General features: G+C 38.0%; 1 protein-coding gene across 1 annotated transcript in view; it reads left to right on the top strand.

Moving 5' to 3' along the window:
- The window catches only part of lrp1bb (low density lipoprotein receptor-related protein 1Bb), a 204,709-nt gene that overhangs the window by 74,453 nt on the left and 104,698 nt on the right, over positions 1 to 25,558 (top strand). The window contains exons 14-25 of the mRNA XM_053329127.1: positions 612 to 831; positions 2,432 to 2,621; positions 4,831 to 4,953; positions 5,281 to 5,424; positions 6,606 to 6,731; positions 8,667 to 8,780; positions 13,220 to 13,300; positions 13,438 to 13,608; positions 14,826 to 15,008; positions 19,313 to 19,513; positions 21,982 to 22,227; positions 25,004 to 25,201. Of these exons, the coding sequence (XP_053185102.1) occupies positions 612 to 831; positions 2,432 to 2,621; positions 4,831 to 4,953; positions 5,281 to 5,424; positions 6,606 to 6,731; positions 8,667 to 8,780; positions 13,220 to 13,300; positions 13,438 to 13,608; positions 14,826 to 15,008; positions 19,313 to 19,513; positions 21,982 to 22,227; positions 25,004 to 25,201 (1,997 nt within the window). The remainder of the gene's footprint in view (positions 1 to 611; positions 832 to 2,431; positions 2,622 to 4,830; positions 4,954 to 5,280; positions 5,425 to 6,605; positions 6,732 to 8,666; positions 8,781 to 13,219; positions 13,301 to 13,437; positions 13,609 to 14,825; positions 15,009 to 19,312; positions 19,514 to 21,981; positions 22,228 to 25,003; positions 25,202 to 25,558) is intronic.

A 25,558-nucleotide genomic window follows, 5' to 3' on the forward strand; every position in this document is an offset into this window, starting at 1 on the left:
TTCTAACTCTGCGCTGATGTACAGTCAAGCAGCATTTTAACTTGATCAGTCTGAATAATTTCCCAGGCTGTGTTGCACATAGTTTTGACTGCCATGGGTGTTTGGTTTTACAAATAGAAAATTCTGATTCCGGTTTATTTCCATTTTTGTCTGAATTTCTTTTGTTGTGATGTTAAAATCAGTCTTCTGAGCTACTGGTTATACGGTTGTATATGGCAGTACAGGTTTTGTACTTTATAATGTTCTCTGTATAAATCAAAGCAGCAGGGGAACGATTCAGCAGGGAGCACAGTCATGCCTTCCCATGGGTGCACAGAACAGAACCCTCTAGACACATATCACTGCAAGATGGAATAGATCATTTTGAGAAAAGCCAGCAGAAACATACTGTCACACACATTGATTGATAAGAAATCAAAGCAACGCGCACAACCATTTAACATCAGTGTCTTGAGAAGTAAAGGTTGGGATAAATGGGGGATAGACTGCAGACTGCCTTATATCTACTGCTGTGTGTTCTTTTTTTATCAAGTCTGATCTAAAACAGTGCCTCAAAGGTGCAATAATTGCTGTGTTTGTGTGCCTGTATTTGTGTTCTGTATATATGATAGCTGGATGTACTGGACAGACTGGGAAGAGGATGAGGTCAATGACAGCATTGGGCGGATAGAGAAAGCCTGGATGGATGGTTCCAACCGCCGCATTTTTGTCACCTCCAACATGCTGTGGCCCAATGGCCTCACTTTGGACCATGGCAGCAGCACCATGTACTGGTGTGATGCTTACTATGATCACATCGAGAAAATTCACCTCAATGGGACCGGAAGAATGGTAAGTTCAATATGTAGAGATCATGCAGAGTAACTATGATATGTAGGAACTATGATAAACAGGAACTGTGTGAATAATGTTAAGAATGATTTAGTAAGCTTGAAGGTGTGTTCTGATCATTCCTGACTTTTTATTTCATGCACTTCTTGACTTGATCACATGCTGTGTAATAATCATGTCCAACTTATACATAGTGAAAATAATAAGCTGAGCAAAAGGCGCTGCTGCAGAATAGTTCTGCATTATTGTCATGTTAATTTGATATAAAATGAGTGGTTTACTTTACAATAAATAAAAACATAAAATCAATTTTCAGTGTAAAATCACTATTATTTAATAATTTCATGGTCTGAATGTGATTTCTTTATTTTATGAATGATGCAATGTTCATCTTAATCTACAAATGTTAGTCTACAAAGCAGCGATATAAATGAAAAGTGCTCCTCGTCCCATATCAGCCAACAAGAAGATCCCTTCATACTCAACCACTTCTGTCAACTCTGGTTGTACATGCATATTAAACTAATTAATTATTTGTACATGCTATTTAATCAATGCCAAGGATCTTAGCAAACGTTATTATAAGCTTACAGTGCTGTGTGCATACATTTGCGCGAAGAAAACTGACTCACATTCATCTTATACTGTGATCAAATATTTTTAAAGCACATATTCAAACAGTTAGAACCCTGTTTGAGATTCTTTGTTGCTGGTAGCATCTTTCTATAGCTCAACTTTTTGGTTTTGACAATACACGCAGAGGGATGTGCAGACCACTGTGAACTTCAGATCAAATCCATCAGAATTAAAACAGATCACACATCTCTTCTCCAATACACCATGGTTTATTCAACAAATGTTAATGTATATCCTGCCATCATTGGGGTGGTGTCTGTTTCGCTTTTATGCAATTGACTTATTTAGTGTATTGTAATTGACTGAAAATACAACACATACAAAACATCATAATCAATCCCTTCTTCAAAATGACCACATACAAAATGTATACAACAATGAGAAATATTAATGACCATAAATCCAGAACATATATTTTCATAATATTATCAAAAAAAATGTATTCTTTCATCCCAAGCTATCAATAAGTAAAAAAAAAAAGAATATCCATCTCTCAGTTCAGGCAAACAAAACTATGTATTACATCATATGCCTAAAGCCTGAAGATCCAGAATGCAATTTCTCCAAATATATCCCCCTCTTTGATAAACATACTCTCACAATTTCCAAATATGTATTTGTTGATTCATTTCCATAAAATGTGCTGTGAATGGATAGGCCTCTTTATTTGCATCCTATGGTACTTTAATGTTGTGCTATTCTTTGTATGAGTTCTTGTGATGTTTCTCCTGTATAGACTATCCTTTTCCGCATGGACATGTTGATAGATAAATGACACTCTTTGTATTGCATAAGATCACTCTTCTGAGTTGTATTTTTTAACTCTTTAAGTGGATGGTTGAACCAAGTTTGTGTAGTTGTGCCCCACATTTTTAATTGCCATCTGGAACTGGTATGATTATCATATCGGTGTGATTACCATCCAAATTTTGTGATTACACTGTATGTTGGCTTCATATTGCAGGTGGTGTACAGTGGGAAAGAGCTGAACCATCCATTCGGAATCTCTCATTATCATAATTTCATCTTTTGGACGGAGTACATGAATGCCTCGGTCTTCCAGCTGGACTTGAACACCGGCGATGTCACTCTGCTGCGGAGCGAGAGACCACCACTATTTGGCCTGCGAGTCTTTGACGCACAGATTCAGCAAGGTTGGCTGCTTTCCCTTCATTTACTCCTCAGCCACTGCCACTGAACCGTAGCTTCCCTAACAGAGAGAGTGGCTGTTTTGTACCGCCTTTAGAATCATTCTGATCTGTATGTCCAGACATTTGTATTCCCTCGACACATTTCTTTAATGGAAAGGACTTTATATGATATATACACTAGAGAATCTGAATACACGCCTACTGGTGTCATATTTCATGGTATAAACCAGCACACTGAACAGCAGGGACAGTGACTTTGAAATCACTTGGGGATCCACTCTATGAAGTTATACTGTATAGGGTGGTCACGGTTTGCAGGGGTTTGCTCACTTTTATAGTAAATGATGATGGATTCATGCTGTTAGAAAGTTGAAAAGGACAGATATGAGAGGTAATGGAAATGGCTGACGGCAGAATACTGCATTTGTCCACCCAGCGGGCATTTCTGTTGTTATGCTGTAACTGGCACAATAATAACAAAATAATAATAATTATAATGATAATAATACATTTAATTTGTACTGTACTTTTCATTCTCAGTGAAACTCAAAGTGCTACTGTATTAATAACATATAACACACAACATAAATAAAATATTAATAGAGGTATTATGAAAAAGCCTTTCTGAATATAAAGGTATTAAAGTAAAAAGTATTTTTTTCAAAAAGGCTAGGTTCTGTGCTGCCCTCAGTCTGTGCTGGTTAGTAAGTGTGGTGCAGCAGAGCAGAAGGCTCAATCCCCCATGGTGTGGAGCTTGGTACTGGGGGCCCCGAGGAGCAAGCAGCTGGCAGATCTGAGGGTGCAGGTGGAGGTTTGTGGTATGATCAGTTCCTGTAGGTAGGAAGATGCATATCTGTTGATGGATTTCTATGTAAGTAGCAGGACTTTGTAGTCAATCCTGAGGGGGACAGGGAGCCAGTGAAATGAAAACAGAATTGGTGTTATATGTTTGTGTTTTTGCACTCTCATCAGGATCCTGGCAGCTCTGTTCTGAATGTACTGGGGCTTCTGGAAGCTCCTGCCAGAGATCCCTGTAAAGAATGTATTGCAGTAGTCCAGTCTTAAGGAGACAGAGGCATGGACAAGTTTGTCTGCATCTGACAGCGTTAGAGAGGGGCAGAGTTTAGAGATGTATTGAGATGTTAGACAGATAAATAAAGTCCAATAAAGTCATCAAACGTCAGCTGAAGGTCAAACCTAACACCCAGATTGGAGGCTGAGGAAGAATGGGGGATATCCTGGCTGTCAAAGGTGAGATGAGGTATAGCGAATGACTTAAACTGGTGCTTAATATCAATTATGAATTTTTGTTCATCCAGGCCTTTACGTCCTACAGACGGGGGGTGAAGTGTGACATGACCACCAAAACCGCTTGGGGCTGTTTTGATGTACAGCTGGGTATCATCAACATATCAATGAAAAGACATCCCATATAGGGCTAAAGATTGTACTATAGTGCTCAGAAACCAACTCCATAATCAGTGAAGGTTGATGCTAGTGATTTAAATATAGAGTAGGATAATTTTACACAGTCTAGTGATGTGTTTTTAAAATGATGTCATGAGTTTGTTTTATTGCCAAGACACGTTTTTTCATGCAAGACTTTTAATGCTGTGGATTTTGAGTAGGCAAGTTCCATGCCAAGTTTCGTATGTGATGCAGATGAATGGCTCACACCATGCAGAGAGTATTTGGTGGACATTTCTCCATTGTTCATGTCACTGAATAGATGAATTGGCTGTCCAGTCCTTTGAGTATTACTGATTGGTTCTTACAAAACCAAAAGCTTTATCTCATTGGCTCAGACACTGCCTTTGGGCTCTGTGTTAAATGAAAGTGACAAAGGTGTCTTATGCCGTAACTTTATATGTGACAGTTTTTTTCCCCCTCTGAGAATGTCGGCTTTGTTGAGAAGGATAAATTATTCCTCTAAGAAGGATAGAAATGTCAAATGTGTCTCGCCAACAGTATTGCCAATAATTAATTTGACATGTGGTTATAGATTGCATGGCTCTACAAGATAGGAAATTAATTTTATATCGATATGATTATTTATTTTTCCAACATTCAAAGTGACCCCTTGAACCTCTGCTGCTTATTGTGCAGAAGAAAAATGGACAAAACAGCAAAAGAAATGCATGCACTTAAGGTGGGCTTTAGAAAATGTAGCTTTGAATGAGCAAGACACCTTATTTCGAATCTATTTCTCCAGGTGACAACGCATGCAGTTTGAATTATGGGGGCTGCAGTACCCTCTGCCTTGCCATCCCAGGAGGCAGAGTGTGTGCCTGCGCTGACAACCAGGTTCTGGAGAAGAACAATGTCACCTGTACAGGTAGGAGGACATAATGAATGAGAAAGAGCGAGAGGCCTAAGATCTTTTTCAGTATACCGTAATCCTGGCTTCATCCTATGGGAAAAATATCAAATAATAACCTTATCTATTCACATGCAAATCCGTTGATAAACAAATAAATACAGATGGGAAATCCTCCCACTAGGTTTCCTGAAATATAAGCCAAATCCCAGTTGTTAAGGATAGGGTCATGGCACATTATTAACATGTTTTGTGTGCTATTATTGCTGTGCCAATAATTTACCCTGAACACATACTTCATAGACGGTCTGTGGTTAATTTTTGTTTTACCACTGTTTCTCCCAGAAGTCTCCAGCGGTGGTTTAGAGCCACTGCGATGTAAAAATGATGAGTTCCAGTGCCATAATCAACGCTGCATACGGGCCTTGTGGAAGTGTGACGGAGATGACGACTGTCTGGATGGCAGTGATGAAGAGAGCCACAGCTGTTGTAAGGATCTTAAAACGTGTCTGCTGGCCCACACATTGCATGCAAATATAGAACAGCACTATACAGATAGTATACACTTACTTTTGCATGCACAACCATACACCGAGCTAAAAAGGCACAATCTTTATAAAGCTGATTCTCACTTGCAGGCATCTTCTATGTTCCTAAATGTCAGGGCTGAAATAAGGATGAAAAATGTTCCTCCTCCACATTGCTGTTTCCCCTTCTGCGCTTGTTGAAGTCGTTTTGCTCTTTAACAAATCAGTTGGACAAACACCATGTTAGACAGCTAGATGATGGTTAACTTTTTTTCAGGAAGTTAAGCAATAAGCCATAATTGTATGCAAATGTTAAAAAATCAGTTATCTGCTTTGATGAGATATTGTACACTTTAGCAGTCTTCTATCTTGGTTTGTTCTCTTGGTTTTCATGACATTTTCTTAGTGCAATTTGTTCTGTTGTTTTTTGTGGCCATAAGCTATTTGGTTTTCACAAGTTATGATTTCATAACAGACAGAGACAGAGATGATGAAAAAGATGATTGTGATAAGATAATAAGATGATTACAATAACGCTGGTTTCGGTGTACAAACACAGCACTCTAAGTATTTATCTAGGAATTATATTGCTTCAAAACGGAAGGTAATTTATCAAGCACATAATGTCACAATATACTAGAATTGCTCAGAATTTTTCTCATATTCACTTAGTATGATTTATGAGTAATGAGACTTAATGAATTTGAATGTCCAATGTGTAATTAAAGTTAAATGACATGGCTGAAAAAAAGGAGCTTGGCTCCTACTTCCTTTGAAGTATATTTTTGAAGTTATTATGTAGAAGTAGCTTTGTATAAAAGAAAAAATCAAAGTACTAAAAGCATATCAAATATACTTAAGACCACTGTAAAATTGTTATGGAGAATCCATTACTCTATTAAAGGACAAACCAGCAAGGAGAAACATGAGTAAAACACCATTCCTTTTTAAGGGTCCTGGTGTGGCTTGTTGGTCCACCAGTGCAAGATAAGATGAGCTGTGTACTTAAAGGTTTAGATTAAGGGTTTGTATGATACGCTTGATTTAAAAAAATATATATTACTTTTATTTTATTTTTATTTATTCATTCCAGTAGCTGCAAAGTCACTTTCTGATTTTTGTTGTTGTTTGAACTTTTTGCAGACAATCACACCTGTCCATTTGATCAGTTCAAATGCAGCAACAATCGCTGCATACCCAAACGATGGCTTTGTGATGGAACAAATGACTGTGGTAACAATGAGGATGAGGCTAACATCACATGCTCAGGTATGTAGTGGACCACTTCTCTATGTCTGTCTTAGGTGCAGTGTGGCTGCAGGCTCATTTTATAATCATGTCATCTCAGTGTAGAAGATGATATTCTGTAATTTCAACAACACTTTTTTAATAAAGTTAATGGAACTAAATATATGTTCTGAGTTTGACATACCACAGAAAAGTGTGTTAACCACCCTGCCAAATTTGACTGATTAAAAAAAAAAAGTCTCAAAATTCTGTTTCTCTGCTACCAAACGCTGTGGGAGTGCCCGCTGAGTTCGCGGAAACCCCGCCCCTACCAAGTGTCACCTGTCAATCAGTATAATGCCGGGTTTGATTCTTGTGTGGGATGCATAGACTGTATGGTGGGACGGCTCATGACTCTTCCAGCGACAACTCTTCTGACCAATCAGCGGCCAGCAGTCTGCCAACGTCACATTTTAGTATCAGCTAGGCTCGCTTGGAACCTCAGCAGAGCAGGTACTAAAAAAGTACCAAGTACCAGGTGCTATTCCTAGTGGAAACCATAGACTGTATAAAAGGTGGAAACGCAAAAAAAAAAAACCGAGCTGAGGCGAGTAAAAGCGCCAAAAGTCACCACCTCTACCCGAAACATGGACGCTACGTCTGAGAGCTTTCTGCTGCTAACTCGGCGGCTAACTCGGAGTAGTGTTAGATATAGTAACAATTGGGCATGTTAACCACTAAGGAGAGCGCACTCTCTGTCCTATATAATAGGGGAGGGACTTATATACAGTCTATGGGAGGAACCAAGGGCACGCCACTACGCCATGGAGTCGCCCTTTTTTGCAGGCTCAGAAAATCAGGAAAAAATGAGAGGGTGAGAAACAGTTTAAGGCTCTATCTCCACAATTCAGTACTGCATAGTTATCAGCCTTTTCACATGTTTTCTGTAACCATTTTCCAACATGTATAATATGTTTAGAAGTAAATCAATGAATTGACTTTACACAGACTTTAATAATTAAAATTACAGTTCAGTGAGGCATACATAATATACATAACATCTTGTGATCTAATGTTCTCACCTCACATTAACTGTATTCATCAGTGTGTTCAACAGTCATGCTGGGAGTTGTCAAGACAATTAGCACAGCTACAGTTTTCAGCTCTTCAGTAGCTTCAGTATAGTGCAATCTTATTAGGAGAGTGTACTCTCCAGTATCTCAACCTACCTTGGGGGGGGGGGGGGGGTAATGTGCATGTTATTAATAATAACTAACGAAACATCATTAAATTAAGATTATGAAAGTAAAATGCACATTTTATAACATATCTCACTAGATATGTTATCAAAATGCATTTAAATTACGAAACTATCTTGAAATAATATTATTTTCACTGACGATAAAAGGAATGTTTTCAGTTTCACAGGCGGAGACTTGACAATCACGTGATGTGGACACAGGTCAACAGAAAAGCATAGGCTAAAATAACATTGGCAACTCAGCATTTTAGAGCTATTGTGATACTAATATGTTTTGCGTTGTTTGATGTGAGACTGGGTTGGTGTGTCAGAAACATTTATCACTTTGCTTCACATGTATTCATTAGAGCATCTCTGGAGCTTTTTATCCTTAGAAGATCAATCAATAAGCATTAGCCAGAGGATGATGAATGTTCCCTCATCATCTGATCGACATGTATATCCCACATCAGCAAGAGATCACTGTGTCATTGTGTGCTGTCTGTGTGTGCCCAGCGTTGCTGTGCAGCATGTAACTGACAGCCCGTCAAGCAGCAGCACGTTTCTCATGGCCTTTAGACCTTCTGTGCTGTACCGTGGTGATTGAGCGATAAAGAGTTTTCACTGGGCAGACATTGACATCCTGGTGATGTAGTGATCATTAGAGTTGTTGTGTACATCCTGCATTGACTTATGCACGTGTGATTGAATTAAGTGGCTTCCTTATTCTCTTTCAGCCCAGCCCTGTCAGGCTGACCAGTTCTCCTGCCAGACTGGACGATGTATACCTCAAGCCTGGATCTGTGACCGGGAGAATGACTGTGGAGATATGTCTGATGAAATGTCATGCAGTAAGTTTCACTCAGCTGTTTACCATACCATTCAAGCGTCAGTGTGGACTTGACTGCTACTGCTATTTGTGCTGTTCTCTTTGAACAATATTTTAAGAAGGCCAGATTGTTACATTAATCAAACACTAATAAGGGCATATAGGACAATCACTAGTTGTTTACTCTTCATTGTTAGTAACACCTACTCAAGGCATATTTAAAGCCTTAATGAGTAAGATGTTTTTTATTGACCTGTGCATATCTGTGAGGGGTGACAGTGTTGTCTGCTCTTGAAACTCAGAAAATGTATAATTTATGTAGCAGACTGTGCCAGAAACATTTCAACATTTGTGCAGAAACTTAGTGGGTTTAGGGTAATCAGGTTTTACCTCAAATGAATAGACAGAAAATATGTGCTAAGCAGCACTTACACAGGATCAGTTAATGTAATTTGATAAGTTTTATATATTTTTTTCACTTGCAGTGATGTACTGTATGAAAGCCATAACACACAATGGTTTACCCTGATATGTGAAAAATAAGGATGAAATAGAGTTTTTAGCCAGCTAGCGGTGTGGCTCTAGGGGTGGCAATGATTGTTTTTCAGTCTACTAGAGTCCAGACTGATATATCTCAACAAATATTAGATGGATTGTGATGAAATTTGGTGCAGATATTCATTGTCCCTATAGAATGATGGTAATCTCCTGACTTTCATGTAGTGCTGCCAGCATGTCAAAATTGCCACTTATCCTGTGAAATATTTCAACTTCAACTGGATTGGCAAAAAGATGTATAGACATTCATGCTTTCCCCGTGATTTTGGTGATGTCCTAGACTTTCCTCTAGTGTCACCATGAAGTTAGCATTTGTGGTTTTGACTGAAATGTCTTGTCCAATTAATAGATGGATCACCATGAAACTTGGTATGCAGATTGATGTCCCCTTTAGAATGATTTAACTTTGGTGATACCTTAACATTTCCTGTTTTGCCATCATTATGTACAAGTCTCAGTTTGTCCAATATGTTGGTTTGTGACCAAATATCTGCAAAACATTCATATGCTAACATGCTAAATGGTTGTCATGGTTAGCATGCTAGCATGTTGGTATTAGTGTTTACCTCAAAGCAATGCTGTGCCTAATGTTAACCTGGCCATTTTCTGTGGATATGGTGCAACAAGGTATAGACTGAGGAACCTCAGATAATAAATCGTAATTCAATAATGAAATTAATAAAAACAGTTTGGTAAGGAGTGACCCATGTATTAATCAACTGGCTTAATACAATTGGAACTATTCTTGATTGTTGGTTCACCACCTGTCAAATATGTGAGTACTGAGAATACTCTCAGAAAAAAACATTCACCCGCAGCTTCTTATAATTTTTGTGATTTTCCAAATATTTTGCTAGTCTCATTCACATGCATTACTTTATTCAGCTGAGATAGTTTTAGGAGTTGAATTATTGATACTGTGTTCTTTGGACCAAGAAATAGACATGCACTCACTGATGGCATCAGCTTAGAGGGGTGGTGCAAAGAATGTACTTTTGCACAGTAATTCTCAAGTCGTGTCTTAGTGGTATTATACAATCTGTCAGCCTCAGTTTGTAAAAGTTGCTGTCTATGTTCTGGATTAATCTTGGAAAACATACTGTATGTGAATGGGAAAAATACATAGTGCGGCATGATGGCCTGGAGTTTTTAGAGCTCTTTGAAGATGTATTTAACCTTTTTATGCAAAGGAAAAGAGCATTTTAGGCTGTAAAATAGGTTTCAGCAGGGGAATTGAGCTGGATGAATTACCAGCATATATTTAAAAGGTGGGAGTAAAGGTTTTAAGATTCCCCTTTAATCACTATTTGTGTTAAATCAGCCCTTTACAGTGATTGATGTTTGCCAAATGCTGCACTGTGCTGTATTGCCTCAGCCTCCCTTTGTGTGTCCTAAGCTGCTTCAATACGCAGTCACAAACAGCCAGGGTGTAAGCAGTAATTAAAGTTCATGCTCGGCTTCATTCAATCATAATCAAGCTGTGCAGCAAAACATATTCTCTCCCATACTGTTGTCTGAGCTTCCTCGGGCATTACTTCTCTGTAAGCACTCCACTGTGCAGCTCTGGCAGCTCACTTAGCTTCAGTGAAGCTACTGTGGGTTTTGGAACACCTGAAGCTCAGTGGTGGCCGCCTTAGAGATTGATGCTAATTTGGATTGTGTTTGTCAGTAGTTTAGTAGTTGTCACATAGTGTCTCATATTGAGCTCTCTGTTCACTTGAAGCTACCATTATTTATGGATGCCAGTGTTTCATTTTTAGCCAGGCTCACTGTTTACTTGAAACCTTCATTATTTATAGATGTTATAGCTTCATTTTTAATGAATGTTAAATTCCTACTAGTCATGCGCTGTCAGTGAGACCTCATGCATTTGAGGGAAATATAGGAGACAGTTGTCTGATAAAGATACAGTATGTCTCCTCAACACTGCCTAAGGTATTCCAGGCAGCAGTAGCAGCAGCAGATGCCAAGAAATCAATTCAAATGTAGACTTGTATTTCATACTAAAGTCAATAAAGCTTCAGGCATCCAGTAAGATATTTGAAAAGTACTATATATATATAGTATCTCAAAATCGGAAACAAGAATGGTATCTGATGAGAAAATAAACGTCAGTCCTCACAATGTCATCAGCCTGAAAAACACCGTAGTATCTGTATTACTTGCAGCACTGGTAGAGAATATTGATGCTATAACGTAGACCAATTTAGTTCATGAGGTCTCCTTGACTGCAGTGATGGATGTTGGAACCAATATTGGCTGACTACAGAGGTGGTAATTTGCTTTCACCAGTATTGTCAAGTTAATTTATAAATGTAGAGGGAAACATGCATATGTATGTTGTCTCATTTGTCTATACAGGCCCAATCAGCAACAGTTCCTGACCCAACCCAAGCTGTCTAGGGAGACAAGGAAAAAGTTGAAAAACCTCAGTTGATTTAAAATACAGGAGAACATTTTTATAGACAACCCCTTCCAAAGTTTGCAGTGGGTGCAATAGCAGCCAGGTTGAGATGAACAATTACAGACTTGAAAAAGTGGCTGTCACAGCATGGCCACTGTAATATGTCAAACCAAGTAATTTAATTAATCACAATATTCACAATGTACTGTCTGCCTTGAACCCCCATTGTGGACTAAGATTATAGAAGTAGCAGACTGTATATCCTTAGTGCATTGGAATATAGACTATAATTTGACTGTTACAGCGCTTCAATTAATCAATATAATCAATTACTTTGTTTCTTCCCAACGAGCAACTGGTTGTGCACATCCTTACATGTGCAGTGGGTAATTCTGTTTGTTCAAATATGTTGTGACAGGAGGCATTGATCAAGAAAGGACACTCAAAAAATGCACCACCGTCCATACAAATCTTTAATAAAAAGGAGAAATTTCATATTATTCTCTGTTTAATTTCAACTTCAATCAGTGCCACATCTAACAATGACTTGGACAAGTATTTCTGAGCATCTAGCTCTAGCGTTCAAATTCAGATTGGAGACCATATCTTCAGTTCAGTACAATAAAGTGTTATCAGCATACATGTGTACTTTTTTATTTTAATTGTTTTGTCTATACTTGTTTCAAAATCTGGTAATTCCACCATCCTCTCAACTTAAAGATAAAACTAATCTTAATTTGATTACTATTGTCATTTCTAAGTCAACCACTCCCTGAATCCAGTGTATGGTGGTCTGGTTAAAAGAGATTTTGGTGCAGTTTAGAAAACCCCTCCATGAGAAGTTTGGATTATTTCATCTTTTAAAGCACTTCTCACAATACATTTTTCAGAGTCTTTTATTTGTTTTTTTCTTTTTGTTTTCACTCCCACTCATCATGGCATTGGTTGTCTTGGCATGTATTGGTTTTTGAAAATGTTTTTTCATGTCATCCCCCAAGACCAGGGGAGAAGTTCTACCCTCAGGTAGACGCAACACTGTATGTCAAATCTACCAGACACAGGAACAGTTTATTCCCTCTCGCCATCACATTTATGAACAGTTAAATCAGTCATCCATCACTGTCAAACAGCAGGCTGTATATGCTGTACACATACATGCACACATACAGCACATAAACGTGTATTTCAGCACTATTTCCACTCCTTCAAACCTTTGCACTACTTATTATATCACAATCTACAGAAACTCTTTGATCTGTATACAGACACTGTATGTTGTCCATTTGTTGTTTGTATAAGTCATATGTTTCTATTTTTGTTGGCTTTGTTTTGGTTGTATGTCCATGTATATCTTCATCACTGTGTAGAATTGTGGCCTTGGTCTTTGGCATCTAACAATCACGCATTATTCACTGATTGGTGCATTTGATTGTAATGCAGCTATTTATTTAAGCCGAATTGATAATGTATGATACTTAATGTGTACCTGTGTGTTTCAGCCTTTCCCACCTGTGAGCCCCTCACCCAGTTCAGCTGTTCCAATGGACGATGCATTAGTGTCAAGTGGCATTGCGATTCAGGTGAGGACAACAACCTTTTTAAAATATTTATAGTACATTACTGTTACTGTTGATTCTACCAATACATGTATCAGCCATGCTATTTTTTGTGTGTTGGGGTGGTCACACCTTCCATGCATGTTTTTGAATATGTTTAGACGATGACTGCGGAGATGGCAGTGATGAAGTGGGATGCATCCAGTCCTGCTCCAACTCCCAATTCCAGTGCACCAGTGGCCGCTGTATCCCAGACCACTGGGCCTGCGATGGTGACAATGACTGTGGAGATTTTAGTGATGAGAACACGACCTGCAGAGGTGGATCGGCTGGTAAGAATACCCGAAGTGCAGAGTCAGATAAGTGGAGTGAAACTTCTCCTCCAGGATAAGATGATCTTGCATTAAACTATTGGCAGAATAAATATATAGTATTTATAATGAACCTATGATATGTGTAAGTCATCACTGTGATTCACTATTTTTGAATTGTGGTGTAGTTGCCCTCATATCAGCTTGCTAATAATTTTATCTGCAATTCAAAACAATGTTTAAATTTAGTAAGTGTAATTACAAGTTATCAGCATGAGTCCAATAACTTTGTTTTTGCACTCATGTGACTAATCTTATCTCGTCTCTGTTCTGGGGAACTTTAACGTCAGAAGCTGAATCATTCAATCTAATTACCTCAGAAACCCCATGCAAGCTCCTGGAAACTCACAGCTCACTTGCTTGTCACTAGAATGTGTAGACTATTCATCAAACCATTTCCTGATGAGAACTGTAGGCTTCCTCACTCCCCCGTGTCTGCTTTTCCTTTCACCCCACGGGAATGAATCAGTCTTAGCTTAGACCTTGGCTGCTGAGGAAATGCTTTTTGGCTTTTAGCTTTTAAACCATATGGTTATCAGATTTTGCGCCTCATCTATCCTGAATGTGTGATGTCATGGTTTTGTTTACATTATTGCTGTTTATTATGCTCTACAGAAAAAATGTGATGTATCATGATGAAACTGACCAAGCATGCTCATGGACATATTTAGTGTCATTCTATTTCTATTTCTATATATATATATATATCTGTATGATTTTCAAACCATTATAAAAACATTACAGAAGATATGTGATGTTTTTCACACTTTTATTTACAGTAGTTTTCACATACATTACCAACAGAGTACATGACTCCAAGACCTGCAATGCAACACATCTGAAATTCAATGCATCTGCAACATAATGGCGTAATGGTACTAGTTTCTCTTATTAGTAATGGACTCCCACTGGAGAGAAAGATAGTGAACTGAGCCATAAAAGCAGGCAGTCACAAGCTTCTTAGAGACGTAAACCTGAAATGGCTTAAGTGAAATATTTTCCATCTTTGCAACTAACTGACCTATAATTACTGCCAAGTGTCTTGCTTGCAAAGATAAACATTTGTAAACAATAAAAGATATCTTGTAACATAATAGTTCAATACTGTTGTGCCTTTGCCCATGACAGTGCGTTGTAGATCTAGGATGCAGTAAATTGTGGAATGACTTTTGTTTCAGTGCTGCCATCTGTTATTGAGTGCAGTGGGGAGGAATTCCACTGTGTCACAGATGGAACCTGCATCCCAGAACGCTGGAGATGTGACGGCGACAAGGACTGTGAGGATGGCAGCGATGAGAAAGATTGCGAGGGCACCAAAAGAATGTGCGACCCCAAGGCCAAGTTTACCTGCAAGGATACAGGTATTGTGCATCACTGAACATCCTAATGAACTCAGGAAAGAATCAGCCATTTTTATGAAAAAGGGTGCTTAAGGTAGTGTTCACTTTTTAATTTCAGTTTGGATAGACAATTTATACCTATATGTGTTGTATGGCTCTGAAATGAATTTTAAGAGAGTTTAAATTATGTCTGACATGTATAAACACCTTCATAGCATTGATTTTTACACTTCATCAATCAACTGACTCTGACTATTGTGTTTGCTCTGGTATAAAATCAGATCCTGAGGCATGAAAACAATAAGTAAATCTTGCATCATTTGCCTCAGACTATTGACAATTTTTTAGAAACATGACAGCTTGGCTGCAATGTGGGCATGAAATACCCAAGCAACAAAGAAGAAGCCAAATTAGCTGACTTGATTGTTCACTGTGGTATCATGTTATATAGGTAAGAGGTGAAGAGGTCTCTTTAAGTGATTTACATCATAGAAAATGTGCAGTTATCCAAAATGATCATGGATTTCCTTTCTGAATTAAGTGTCACGGTCTGGAGTTTGAAAATAGTCTGCAACTGTCACTCCTGATGATGAAACCTATTCCTTATAAGAAAAAGCAATTTATCTAATTGGACTTACACAGTAGTTAACCTTCACAGTGTAAGCCGTAATAAACAATAGCCTCTCAATAGGCTGAATAAAAGATAATTTTCTCTCCACTCTTTTGTTTGGGTCTTTAGAGAGGAGTGGTTTTATGAATATTTTTTTCTGTATGGCTCTCTTCTCTTTCACAAAGGCCTCACTGTGTGACAGGCTCTTGAGGCTTAACCATTCTCCATTGTGGAGCAGCGCAGTGAAGTTTCAACCAATTAGAACAAGCATTTTAAACGACCTGTGTACCCAAACCCTGCATCCACTTTATTTTAGCATCTAAAAGGAGAAGATCAGAGAAAGATTCAGTTGTTTTCTGTCTTTAGTGTCGCAGCGTTCTATACTGTACATCCCTTGACAGTATTATCAAGAACAGAGCCAAAGCTATGTGGTGAAGGGTTGGTTAGACCTCACAATTATTATCCACTTTAATTCTGCAGTGTCACACCTCTGTGCACTGGTGCAGCTCATTCTGTCCTCCATAGAAGAACAGAGTGCCTTTTGCAACACAATTCAATACCTGCTGTTCAAAGGGAGCAATTTGAACACTCCTGGTGGATAAAAAAGGAAGAAAAGGCTGCATCCCTTTTTCTTGTGGTTCCTAGATAAAACAAAGATATTCACTATAGAGCTATGCACAGTTTGAACACCAGGGATATGGTTGTGCTGGTGTTTTGTCCAGAGGCATTTTCAAATGAGGAAGATAAAATGCAAAAAAAATACTGAAATGAGTATCTAGTTTTTGAAGACAGAGGTTTACATTTGTCGTTAACAAAAATGGGACTTTAAAAAAACAAACAAACAAACCAAAACTGTGTTAAAGGAAAGATGTATTGAGGAGAGGTTTCGATTGATGGAAATGAGTTCAGGTTATCTATAAATGTTAAGAGATGGAGGATTATTAAAATACACTCAAATTATGCTCTGAAAAATTAAGCTGAAGGAATTTTGTAGTAAATGAAAATTCAAACTTTTTATACATTGATGGGTTAACATGTAATAATGTATTGGTAAAAATATAGTTCTTGTAGCAGACCCGTGTCAGTTTAAATAATCACTCTATACTTTGTGCATTATGATAAACAAAATAATTCACCTCCTTCTTCCTCTCGTGCATGACAGTTTGCAGGTACTGGCTGTTAGGATAGTGCTTTCTTTTATTCAGTAGCAGGTTATGAGCCCTGTACAGGTTAGTGTTGCACTTTGAATACATGCATTCACTGGTTGGCAATACACATACATTCAAACTAAAGAACACTCTGCAATGATGAGGGGTCAAGTCCATAGCACCTGTTAGAGGGCACTGCTTGAATGTGCATCATACAAGGCTGTCGAGGATTTATCGTTGGAACATTCAAATACAAATCATGTGAAGTCTTATTTTATACATTATGCTCTTGATAAATGTCTGCAAGTACATTCAGTTATTTGATATACTAAGGTCAAACTTCATATCAATACAGTACTTCACAAGAATGAAGGGTGAAACTTTAACCTTTATTTGAAATATAGTACTGTATTACGCTTTAATGCATACATTCGTCTGAGTGAAAAAGAGAAGGACACAAACATGAGGACACTAACAAGTATGAAGATCATTATCAACACAGCAAGCCTAATGACAATTGAAATGAAAAGCAATGAATTTACTCATGTATTATGTACAAAATAAATCTTCAGCCATGCATAGAGGGTGGAACTAAATAAATCAAGACGTTACAGCTCTGTAGGAAATCCATCAGTGGATATGCTGCATTTTTTGTTGAATTAAAAATGAAACTTTTTAAAAAAATGTAAAAATATATTTCTTAGTCATGAAAAAAAGCAATGGTTATGTTTCATAAACCCACTCAGAAGTGCTCCTTCCCATTTGTGTCTCCCACCCCCTGAATAATCATGTTTTTTGTTTTTCCCCCATTTTTATTCAGTGTCTCAGCCTCTGCTTTCCACAGACACAAACACTCTTAAACTGAGCATGCTGCAGTTCTCTGCAACATGCAGAGAACTCTCTCTTTTTGCTAAGCTGTAAATGTCCTTGCCAATGCACATTATCCATAAATGCACCCCAACATACATTCTGATTACACTTAAAGTGGAATATTACTGTGCACAATAAGTTAGATTTGTGTCTTTATTACATGCATACATTACAAGAAAATAAATGATCTGAGAGAAAAAAAAATGTTTGAGAGAAAAATGTATCATACTGATAGCAAAAAAGCATTTTATGAGAGAAAAACTTTGGAGAGAAAACATTTTCATACTAATAGCAAAAAATAATAATATTTGAGACTAAAAAAAGTTTTGAGAGAAAGTATTTTCTCATATAGAACATAAAAAATATAAATTTGAAATGTTTTAAATTATTTCTGAGAAAAGAAAATCTCTCTCAAAATACTTTTTTAAACACTCAAATATATATATTTTTTGCTATCAGTGTGATAACTTTATCTGTCAAACATTTTTTTTCCTCTCAGATCATTTATTTTCTCGCATGTAATAAAGACACAAATCTAACTCCATAAATATGTCACCCATATTTTACATATAGAAGCTAACGTGCTTCATCACATCAGCTACTAAACATGTGAAGGTTCAATCAATTCATTATATATTTTGCAGGGACAACTGGAAGGCTTAGAGGTAAATTGAACCAACCTTACAAACAATTTAACACCTGAACACACACTAGAGCCATGCACCCTCAGCAGTAGCTTTAGCCTCCCACGTTGATCTGCACTGATCTGGCACCAAGTGTAAACCAGTGGGATTTCAAAACCCTATGATGTAGTTTTGATGGAAAAACTGTAAATTGGAATATGCTGCGATCCAAGCTTCACCTGGGAGAATGAAAAAAAATGATGAGACATCCTGGTATTTGTGTTGTTTTCTTCCTCGCCCCCATCATCGGTTCCACCTACCTCTGTCTAACTTGCATAGTGAGGGAATTACAAATAACATTCCAGCGTGGGAATCAGCGGAAGGAATAATGATCTTGTATGGATTTTTTTTTCATTAAAGGGGCCCTGTGGAGTTTTTTTTTTTTTTTTAATGAACAAACTTAAGTTATGTTTACATTTACGGTAACTCACCAAAACATATTGTGTGTACACTTGAGGTCTAACAAATGTGTTCAATGCATTTCCTTCCCCTTAAAACATTTGCAAAACCAATTTCTTTAAGTATCATGCATCCTTGTTTACCTCAGTGTTTACTAGCTTGCAGTCTTCCTTTTCCCTGTATTTTCTGGCATGAAACCATTGGCAGGGCTGTGCATGCCTACACAATACAAACCAAACAACACCCACTCATAAAAAAGAAAAAGAAAACAAACAAACTGATCCATAATACTACTAGAGATCAGAAACTTTATGATCAACATTTGTGTTTGTTGCTGACTAAGCCCCCCCGAACTCCCCATGAAAAAAAGTTGGCATTTTTGTTATCTATGGTTTATTCAAAGGTTCCAATACAAAACAGGAAAATGCAAGTGTCAGATTTACTTGTTTTAATTATGAACCTCATGTAATTTGTATAAAAGTCATAATAGAATAGTTACCAACAAAATATTACATAGTGTGAATTATAGTTAAACTTGGAACTGTTAATTCTCAATTTTAAAGCGCTAGATAAAAAAGTTAATATCTACCTACTTTTACATCTCATGCCCTACAGGAAAGTGTATCACAAAGAGCTGGGTGTGTGATGGCGACATTGACTGTGAGGACCGCTCAGACGAAGAGTCCTGTGAGTCTGCTGTCTGCAAACCACCCAAGTACCCTTGTGCTAACGACACTTCTGTCTGCCTCACACCCGATAAGATCTGCAATGGCAAAGTGGACTGTGCTGACCGCTCGGACGAAGGACCCATCTGTGGTAATGTTTGCTTTGTCTGTGCTTGTCATATCTTCTTTTGGTTTGTTGTCTTGATGATTAAGATGTAAAGTGATACTCTATTTGAAATCGACACAGCAATGGCTAAAAATAAGACAGAACAGAAGCCATGTAGACACTGGAGCATTATACACACAATTGAAAATGAAAAATGAAAGCTATTGCTTCATGGGCCTTGCTTTTTACCTTGTGGTGTTGAAACTGTTACCACAAAAAAGGACGTTTTGTTGTCTAAACCATAATTGCTTTAGTGTATTAGCACATTAAGGACCATTCCAGAAACAGACCTTGACCAAAATAATTCAAAGGTATCTGGACAGGGGTGTGTGGGTCTCTCTTTATTTTTGAGATTATGCTCAGTATATCCTAACAATTGATGTTTTTACTTTAATAAGGCTAAATATACTACTACTGCCTGAATACCTGACCTCTGAGGAGGTTAATGGCCTCACTTTTTGAGGAGTTTGAGAAGTTTATATGGATTTTTTGATACTTCAAGCTGTAAACATTAATCACCATTGGAATCCATTGTAAACAGCAAAATTCAAGCTGACCAAAGCTGTGGTTCTTCATAAGAAACTTTTTATAGCCACCTTTCAAGCCTGCAGGGGGTGAGCATTTGATACTCAAAAGATATATTTTGGATGGAAAATCACTTTTAAGTGAACAAAACAGCAGAAACTGTCAAAAATAATGACTACCACAGCAGTTACGCTAGAGCATTTTGGATGCTCCAGCTGTGTTTGTTTCTTTGAGTTTCTTTCCATTTCTTGCAAGGATAGAAACACGGAGGTTCGTTCGGTGGCACTGATTTAAAAGAAAATAAAACAAAGAAAACAGTGAGGAATCAAAAAACTGCATTTGCATTGCAAATGAAAACTGTAGTGCATTGTTCTGTGCAACTCTTTATTTAAATATAGCTCTTTATTCCTCATAATTTACCTTTTACCAGCTTAGATTTGCAGAAGAAGAAAGAAAAGTTGAAGCACTTTCTCGTCTTTTGTTGAAGAGGTTCAAGACATGTTACCTGCTGAGGCACCTCACAGTACCAGTGCTAACACTCACTTTAATTTCTCATCTTATATTATATCATGGGATGTTGAAGAACATCTCCCAGTGGAGTTGTGTTATATTTCCACCTTCACATTAAGTAGCTTAGAGCCTGACGAGTGTTATCTCAGAGACCAAAGGGACAGAGTATGAAGAAATACTCTGGTTTAACGATGATAGCAAATGTGGAAGTGTTTGTCCAACAGTCTTCAGATGGAATAAGGGGATCTCTTGTGAATAGCCCTATCCATCTAATCTCACAAAGTGAGCAGTGTAAACATGGAGGTTCATTTTCTAGAACGTCACCTACCAAGTCCCACAGAGGCCCTATAGGAGCCTTGAGTGTAGGTGTTATCGTACTGAGAAGAGGGCTTGTGCCCCCTCACAGACAATTAGGTTGTGTTCATAGGGACCTTGAGGGTCTGATTGATTTGCACCAGCTCAGCAGGACTCACATCCTCCATTAACTACTGTGACCACATACTCCATTTACCCCCTGCTGGGGGAATGCAATGCTTTTCTTGCCCACCTTGACTAAACCACCTTGTTTTAATGACGATGGGAAAAGAGAGGCATATAGCAGTATACTTTTCCATTTTGACCTTTCCATTTTGAACTTTATAAAAAGATAAAAAGGCATGAAGTGACACCATTATATGACTTCTGAAAGGAACGGTGCATAATTTTCACTTTACTGTTTTGGAATCTTTGATGGAAGTAAAAGGCATGCACCCCCAGGTGAATCCACAGAGAACCTTCTGTATGGAGGTTTTCTCGTTACATAACACATTTATCTTCATTATATCATGAAAACTCCTCAAGCTTGACTTGTAATCTTGATGTGTAGTTCTGGATGGAAAATCCTTGTGACATTATGTCCAAACATAACCTGACGCGCCAGATGGTTTGTTACACAAAACCATCAGAGAAGTTGTCCATGGAAACTGTTTGGAAAAGGGCAGGCACTTTCAAAAAATATACTTGGCAGGTAACAAGGTAAGATGGTGATAGATGGTAATAGACAGATGGTTATATGTCTATTACCATCTATCACAGATGGTTATCTGCCTATTACCATCTATCACCATCTTACCTTCTGAGGCAGCTGGATTTGCAACGCTGACCACCAGTGGTTCGGACACAAGCGCATAACTTGAAATGCATAACTTAAAGCCTAACAAGATGGATTCTCTTGTGCTCTTGTGATGCCGTGATCTTGCGAATCCAGCTGCCTCACAAGGTAAGTTGAAACATAATACATTTTAGAGGCTTTGTGAGGTAGGCAAATGCTTCTATCTCAGAGAGCAACCCCACATCTTTTTAAAATGCTCTTTTAAATCTCACTCCTTCTTCCAGTGTCTGTACAATTTCAGAGAACTGTTATCCTTTCTTTACCCCAGATATGTGTCTTGTAGCCAGAGGGGGCTGCAGCCACCAGTGTACCGTGGCACCAGGGAAAGGGGTGGTGTGTTCTTGTCCCCCTGGCCTTCACCTGGACTCTAGCAACAAAACATGTGAGGTGGTGGATTACTGCAGCCGCCACCTGAAGTGCAGCCAGGTGTGTGAACAGTACAAGACCACAGTGAAGTGTTCCTGTTATCCAGGATGGATGCTCGACCCAGACGGAGACAGCTGTCACAGCACCGGTAACAGACCCTAGCTTTTTAGTGTTTGTTTTAGGGATGCTGTTAGCTGTCATGATGATGTGTGGCTTTGGGCCTGTGTCTGCAGTAATATTTAATTTTATCCTCAGGCATACTAGTACCTCTATAATTTTGTTTGTAAATTGGAGTCATTGCTCTTGCAGTGTTGTTGCCGACTGCAGTGTTAAAATATGAGCTTTCTCTATCACTTATTAATTTAAGATTTACATTGTAGATAAAGGAAACTGAAAAGCCAAATAATAAAAGTCAAACTACAGATGTTGGAGGTTTTTGTTTCCCTGAGTGCTGACAAGTTGGTCTGAAGAATAGTAATAGACAGTGATTTAGGGTATGTTGAGGTCAAATTCAATCAGTTTCAAATCTAAAGAGGCATCTGGGTGACGAGTCCTGTCTCTTTCTATCTGTGCTGATGCTGAGTGAAGGAAGTGCGTTCTCTGTTCCCAAACCACCAGAGCCATATTACTAAATTCAGATGTGCAGAACTTCCCCTCAAGCCTAATCCCATTCAAACACAAATGTTTTGCCAGCATAGTATCACATCATAAATTCCAAGTTTCCACTATTCTCATGTTGTTATTGAATAATCTATTTGATGAGACCGCTCCGTAACTGCTGAAATTACAATAGTTACACACACATGCTGTTGGCTTGACACATTCAGATTTATGGACCCTGTTTTGATTACTTGCTTCTCTATTTCACTCCAAGATTGATGGCAGTCGTGGCTCTAATCATACATTAACGCATGGAAAGAATACACAATTTCCTCTGGAAGCCGATCAGAATTTTACAGCTTCATCATAAATCAAATTTTGCATAGAAAACACAAACATTCCAATTCAATCTTGAGAGAGGTGTTATTGGATCCTTTGTGAAGTCCCAGGCACACATTCACTCCTCCTTTTCCTTTGCACATCCCAGTAATAAAAGACTTGTTAGGAAAACCTGCTAGTATAGATATATTCTCTCTGGTAGCATTGTAGCTAGTTTGGCCATAATGTTGAAACATGTCATTGAAGCAAGGGCACCATTAATTGCATTTGTGGGCAAACATTTCTTTTTCCCTGAAGTATGATTTAGTCCAGAGTTCTATGAAGATAAGGCTAGCAAAAAGGCCCACTTTTGAAAGACAGTGTATGTGTATGTGAAGGAGATGTGGGCTCTGAGTGTGGATGAATTAGTTTGAATGCGCACAAGTGTCCATGTGTGGCATATTTTTAATTTTAGCTGTACAAACATTTCTCAGAGGCTGAGCTGTTCTGCAAGCAGAAATAATCTGACTGATTGAACTAAACCTCAGTGGACAAGGCCAGAGAAATGTATGCAAGCAGTGTTGCCAGTTTTAGGACTCAACGCTGGATTCTTGAGACCCTACAAAATGTATTTCTCAAAAGACACTACTTACAAATGTATCTACTTTTTCAGAAAATGGAAAAATGTAATGTGTTGATTCCCTAAGTATTTTGCACCAAATTGGTTTGGCTGCTGCTGATGCATATAAATTTGTGCTGGTATAAACCAGTGAGGTATGTTTGAAAGCAAGTCCTCTACTCAGTGGATCAGCAGAGAGAGACCAAGCTGAGTGAAATAATAATAACTAAATAAAGATCAACTATCTTCATTAGTATGCACTGTAATCCATTTCCACCATAATTTAATGGAATTCAATGAAAATGACTTACGATTAAATTTATTTTTTGCCACATGTAGCCTACATTGCCTGTGAGTTACAGCCATTCAGTGCTTTGTTATAGGAACATCACTTAACTTGCTATTCTACCATCTAATATTGCAAGGTGTAGAGCAAGCAACAATTATACATAGTCATTTACCTAAAAAAGACACAATATGCTTTTTTATAGCAGACACTTGCTAGTCAGAATAAAATGTGCAACTTGTAGCAATGGTTCTGTTCTTTCCAAATGTCCCACAACATTGTAACAGTACAGCTTATACAATGGCAGGACCAAAAAAGCTGAAGTAGCTTGAGTCAATTTTATTATTTACACTTGTGCTTTTCATACTATGGCATATCAAAATGTTTTCTGTGTTGCAGTATTTCCTTAGAAGCCAACAATTATTTAACAGCTTTAGTATTAATAGTAGCATTAGAGGAAATTGGCTACTTGTTAACATTAGGTAAAGCTATGATTTTTGCTAGGTCAACAAGCTTATTTAGCTGCTTATGAATGATTGATAGATTCTAATAATACAAGCTGCCATTAGTGGCTTTTTTCGTTCCCTGCCTTTTTTGTGTGGCTTCAAGTCAATTTACTTAAACAGCACATTATAATTGTGAGTCAAACATAAAATATGTATTCATGCATGGACACCTACTGGCTTTGTGCGTTTGTATGTGCATGCAGTTGTGGATTTTCAAGTGTGAAAGCACTGGGGCTGAGCAATATCAACAGTTTTATGTTTTGTTTTGACTTTAAAAGAACTGTAATATTTGATATAACAACATGATCCATAAGCATACTACAGTTTATTCTTGGTGGACCTAATTGTGATACTGTACATTTGAGAATAATATTCCTCAGAATGTGTTGGAGCTGTTTGTGTAGTATACATTGCCACATTACAGTAGTGCTCCTGTTAAAGAAGGTCACAGCTTGCCAGCACTGCAAAACACTTTCTCACAATGACCAATACATAATGTTACACATTGTCAATTAACAACTTACATGAAACAGCCCCAGGTGACACTCCTAAATAAATAAGGTGTTTTTTCCTGTCTCTCTCTCTCCCTGCTCAGATCCCTTTGAGGCTTTCATCATTTTCTCAATTCGGCATGAGATAAGACGAATAGACCTTCACAAGCGGGACTACAGCCTGCTGGTACCAGGGCTGAGGAACACCATTGCACTAGATTTCCACTTTAACCACAGCCTCCTTTACTGGACAGATGTGGTGGAGGATAAGATCTACAGGGGAAGGCTCTCCGAGTCTGGCGGTACGCACTACACAATAGTAAACACACCTACATTTGCTATATATCTGAAGACTGCTGTGATGGATAGGATAAAGAGAGTCATGTCATGCTCATCTATACTGAGGCAGCTGTAATGGAAGTCCAAGACCCTGCTGATGATAACCCTGTTTTATTGTGTTGTATTTACACATATTCAGGTCTGATACAGTGAGGTGATATTTTCCCTCCCTGGAAATGTATCTCAGGTTGATCAAAATAAAACATTTGATTGCAGAACTTGAAGTCCTGAGTTGTAGTAGTACAATATATTCCCCTCATGAAACGATGAATCAGAACATTTCTCCCTTTCTTTCCATTTCCTTCATTTCCTTTGCCTTT

This window comes from Scomber japonicus, chromosome 11, assembly GCF_027409825.1.
Source record: "Scomber japonicus isolate fScoJap1 chromosome 11, fScoJap1.pri, whole genome shotgun sequence".
Lineage (NCBI taxonomy): Eukaryota > Metazoa > Chordata > Actinopteri > Scombriformes > Scombridae > Scomber > Scomber japonicus.